At 35.1% G+C, this 4897-nt stretch overlaps 1 protein-coding gene across 1 annotated transcript in view; it reads left to right on the top strand.

Annotated features, from left to right (window-relative positions):
• LOC106515162 (voltage-dependent calcium channel subunit alpha-2/delta-4) overlaps nucleotides 1-4897 on the top strand; it is a gene marked incomplete at its 3' end in the record, with an annotated part of 21084 nt that overhangs the window by 4994 nt on the left and 11193 nt on the right. Inside the window, 7 exon segments of the mRNA XM_014004823.1 lie at nucleotides 2716-2832; nucleotides 2902-2961; nucleotides 3041-3203; nucleotides 3292-3423; nucleotides 3792-3852; nucleotides 4517-4667; nucleotides 4778-4852. Coding sequence (XP_013860277.1) covers nucleotides 2716-2832; nucleotides 2902-2961; nucleotides 3041-3203; nucleotides 3292-3423; nucleotides 3792-3852; nucleotides 4517-4667; nucleotides 4778-4852 — 759 coding nt within the window.

Consider the following 4897-nt stretch of genomic DNA (forward strand, 5'->3'; position numbering starts at 1 on the left):
ATTTAATAGTTTGTGTTAAATTGTAGCGTGATTCAACAGTGTTAAACTCTGTATATACAGTATGCTCCACAAGCTAATATCTGCTAACCACTTCTATAAATAACAGTAATTACATTGACTTTATAAGATTATTTAATTTTAAACTGTTACATTATGTTCTGCTCAGATCACATTGAGCTAAATAAGATCAAATCTGCTGACTTGTTGTGAAATGAGACATTTTCCTGTTTATCTTCTGTTAATAAATCCATWACACAAACAGCTTTTCTGACGTTATTTAAAACATTAGATAGATTATATGAACTGTAAAATATTAATAATAATTGCGTTAACATTATTATTAATAGTTTCAATGATTTCTACATCGTCAGTCCTTTTTTTCTGCTCTGTTGTCAACATGTACAGTAATGAGAAATCCAGTCTTGACCGTTTTGYGTTAGCCGTTAGCTTCACCAGCCGATCACACGGTCACATGGTTTCTGAGCACTCCAGCTGTTCTATATAAACTCCTTGGTTTTTAGTCATTTCTGTACATGCATGTGCAAAGAAGGTGAGCTGGACTCATTTTTAATTGTTTCAAAGTAAAGTTACATTTATTTATAAATGAAATAATTCAAACTATAATTTTWGTATAAAAACATCTCAGCTGCATGGATGCCACTCTGAAAGAAACGTGCTAGAATGATAAATGTATTTTGATGGTTCTTTTTTCGTTTTTTTTTTTTTTCTTACATCATCCAATCAGAACATCACTGACTGGCATATATTTGCTGTACAATATCTGGGCCAATCTGGTGTTACCCAAATACCATCCAGATGTGTCTTTTTGTAATTAGTACATGCCACCCTTTAGAATCCCTGGCAGGCCTTTTCACCATCTGCCCCATGAAGATTGTGTCATCAACGTAGTCCCATTTTTTTTATTTAATAATTTGTAGATATTTTGTTTTTAACATTTACAGCTTTGGTTCATAAAATTAAAAAAAGTCCAAAATGTGCTCCTATGTTGGACATGAAATGTTTTGACTAGATATAAAAGGTAGTGATGCTGAATGCTATGTTGTGAGGTGCTGTGTTAACATTAACATTAATAAAGCAGCTTTATTTACATAAAACACAGCCTGATTCTCCTGGATGCAAAGCTTATCTTTTCATTAAGCCACTGGTGTRTAAAAAGTGTTCAGTTCATTAGTTTAATMTTTGCAGCAAGAAGCCATTAATCACCCACCTCTGTCTAATCAATGTTTATCTGAACGTTTTGTGACTTGATCCTGTCGCCTGTGTAATCTGCGCGCTTTATTGAGTGCTGGCTTTTTTTTTTGTATGAAGATCTATTTGCTTTGCTTATTTTTTATTTATAAATTTATTCATATTTTCATTTGTAACATAAAATAAAGAACAAAAAACAATGCAATCAAAATAAGATCAAATAAAATGAAAGGCAGCAGAAGAAGAGTAAATCTTATAATATCTGCCCCTTTCTTATGCCCAAAATATGTTCAAAAGAAAAGTAAATTACAACAAAAATCAAAACAACTGAAAACATACAAAAATGAAAAACAAATTTTATAACACCAACTCAAACAACAATTTACATGAATTCACTTATACTTCTCCATATTTCTTCAGAATACCAGATTTTATCATTCGTTTCAATACAAGGATCTGGTTTTTTTAACCTCATCTTCCAGACCGTTCCACAAACGTATTCCCTGGATTAAAGTGGATCGCTCGTACGAAACCAGGGTTTCATAAACATTTTGAATCCCTTAAGATAATCACAGCTCTCTCTTTTAACAAAATTTACTTGAATGTTGGAAGGTAACATACCTTTATGAGCTCTGTACATTAACAGCAAAATATTATAATCGACCAAATCATAGATTTCTAATAATTTCAAGTCATAAAACAATATATTCAATGGATGGCTGTAATTTTTTTCTAGTAATAATTCTTAATGCTCTTTTCTGTAAAATAAAAAAAGGATTTTTGATAATTTTGCAAGCTTTACCCCAGACTTCAATACAGTAAATTAAATGTGGAACAATTAAAGCGTTATACAACATAAACAGTGCTTTGTCATTGAACAGTTCTCTTACTTTGTACAGGGCACCAATAGATTTGGCTATTTTTGTTCTTAAACCGTTTATATGATTTTTCCATGTCAGTTTTTCATCAATGACACCTAGAAACTTCACTTCACTGACTCTACAGATCTCAACATAATCAGTTTTAAATTAAACATCTACAGTTCTCTTACTGTTACTGAAAATCATATAATTTGTCTCGTCCAAGTTTACTGATAATTTATTTAGTTGAAACCAACTTTGCATTTTCACAAATTCTGTCTGTATCATCTCCAACATTTGTTCTATATCTTTACCGGAACAAAATCATCAGCAAATAGGACACACCCAAAAAGTCCCGACGCATTGACCAAATCATTCACATACAAAATTAATAACTAAGGCCCGAGAATGGAACCCTGCGGCACTCCACATGAGATTTTACAAAACTCAGATCTTACATTATTTATTTGTACAAATTGTTTTCTTTCTTCCAAATAACTAGATACCCACTGTAATGCAGGTCCYCTAATAYYATATTTATTTAGCTTTGSTTCTGTTGCAAACACTRCATCATTCACATTACATATTAAAAAGTTGTAATCATTTAAGGTCTTGATAAATAAGGACCTTCTGTCTGTTTTTGAAGAAATACAAGGATGTTGAAGGCTCAGTCAAAATAGAGGAYATGAACGGGGAAGTCCTGGTTAAGAAGTTTGCAGCAGAAATGGAGGAGATGCTCGGGAGGAAAATGGAGTCCGTGAAGGTAACGATGGCACATCTCAGAAAGGCGACGGTGTAATTTGCATGATAATCACACTATGTTTTATCACAGAGGATCGCAGAAGCAGCAGAAGATGCAGATCTTTCCCACGAGTACAACGAAACACTAGAGGTACGGAACATAACACGGAGCTTACAGCAACTCTGCAACGGTGTCAACAAAACGTATTATTTGATTTTTTTTTCTTTAGTTCGATTATTATAACTCCCTACTGATCAACACTGTGGATGAAGAGGGGAATCCAGTTCCACTCGGTGGAGAATTCCCCCTGGACAAAAACGAACATTTCAACAAACTGCCAGTCAACATCCAACAAAGCAACATACAAGTTCCCACTAATGTTTATAATCGAGGTAAAAAAAAAAAAAAACCTTCTGTAGAATTAGCTTGATTTCAATAATAAATATAWAGTTCTTGTTTTCTCTTCCTCCACTTTCACAGATCCAGATATTCTGAACGGGGTCTACATGTCTGAGGCTCTGGATGATGTTTTTATCGAGAACTCTCAGAAAGATCCAACTCTCACCTGGCAGTATTTTGGCAGCTCCACGGGCTTCTTCAGGCTCTACCCAGGTCCAATCATAAATCTGTGTAAAATATAAACAATTAAAAACAGAATGCAGTGATTTGTGGAAGAGTTCCTAAAGCCATGCAGTGTAGTCTAAARCCTAAAAAGTCATTATTCTGAAACTGTTGAACTATTTTTAAATGCAGTTTTATGCATTTCTTTTCAACAACTCCGCAATGTTCTTCTTTCAACCAGTTCTCTTAATTAATTAAACAAAAGGTTTTCCAGTTTTTTCTTATTAAAAATAAGTTTTAATTAAATCTTAATAATACCACATACTTTAAAGTCTTTTGTTGCCCCTGTCCTAACTTAACTAATTTGGCTGATGATGAATTCTTGTGTGTAAAATCTTGAACTTTATTACTTTCTTCAGGAATTCAATGGATTCCAGATGAAAATGGCGTGGTCACTTTTGACTGCAGAAACAGAAACTGGTAAGTACGTATTTACTTAATAATCTGACGAGATCAGAAATGCTCTTGTGCCTGTTAGTGACATTTGGGTTATATTCCCCTTTACTTCACATCAGCACTCATTAGGCACCACTAATTCTTCCACTGGACACGTTTTTCTTATTTTCACTGCACATCGTTTTCCCAAGCAGGCACCCGTCTSCCTTAATCAGCGACAGCTTGACGAATTGATCACGTTGAATCAGCAGCGGAGGCAGACTAGCTGTTCAGCTCCATTAATCGCATTTTTAGTCCAGCTTCCCCCCTTTTTTTATTACTGTTGTTGTTTATCACGGTGCAAAATGCTTTAAGTTGTAATTCAACATCCTAACATGCGTGGTTCTCAGGCAGACACACTTGGTTGCCTTGGAAAGTGGAAATTAAGAAGCTAAACAGTTAAGATCCTGAAGGCTTCTGATCACAGCTGCTGAGGGGAAATCCCATTTATGTTAATGAGCTTAGAAAGTCTGGGGACGATAATAAAGAGATGATGGGAAGCAGGAGCAGAAGAACAGAGGAACAAATAAAAGGATCAAGCCTGACACTTCGTCTGGCCCTACAGGAGAATAAGTCATATTCTGTTCATGCCTGACGGTAAAGATACTCTGTCCTGCTCTCTAAATATAAACTCTYTGTGTATTTTCAGGTACATACAGGCAGCCACTTCTCCTAAAGACGTGATCATCGTAGTGGATGTCAGTGGCAGCATGAAGGGCCTCAGACTGACCATAGCCAAACACACAATTAACACCATCCTAGACACACTGGGAGAAAATGACTTTGTTAACATCATCGCTGTACGTATACACACAATTTCACAAAATACACACACAAAAATAAATAAATAAAAAAACAAGCAGTTTGAGACTCGAGTCCCAATAAATGAAACTGAAATTTGCTCCTTCAGTACAGTGACTATGTTCGATACTTGGAGCCCTGTTTCCAAGGCATTCTAGTCCAAGCTGATCTGGATAACAGAGAGGTAACACACACACACACACACACACACACACACACACACACACAC

This window comes from Austrofundulus limnaeus, unplaced genomic scaffold, assembly GCF_001266775.1.
Source record: "Austrofundulus limnaeus strain Quisiro unplaced genomic scaffold, Austrofundulus_limnaeus-1.0 Scaffold26, whole genome shotgun sequence".
NCBI classification, from domain to species: Eukaryota; Metazoa; Chordata; class Actinopteri; order Cyprinodontiformes; family Rivulidae; genus Austrofundulus; species Austrofundulus limnaeus.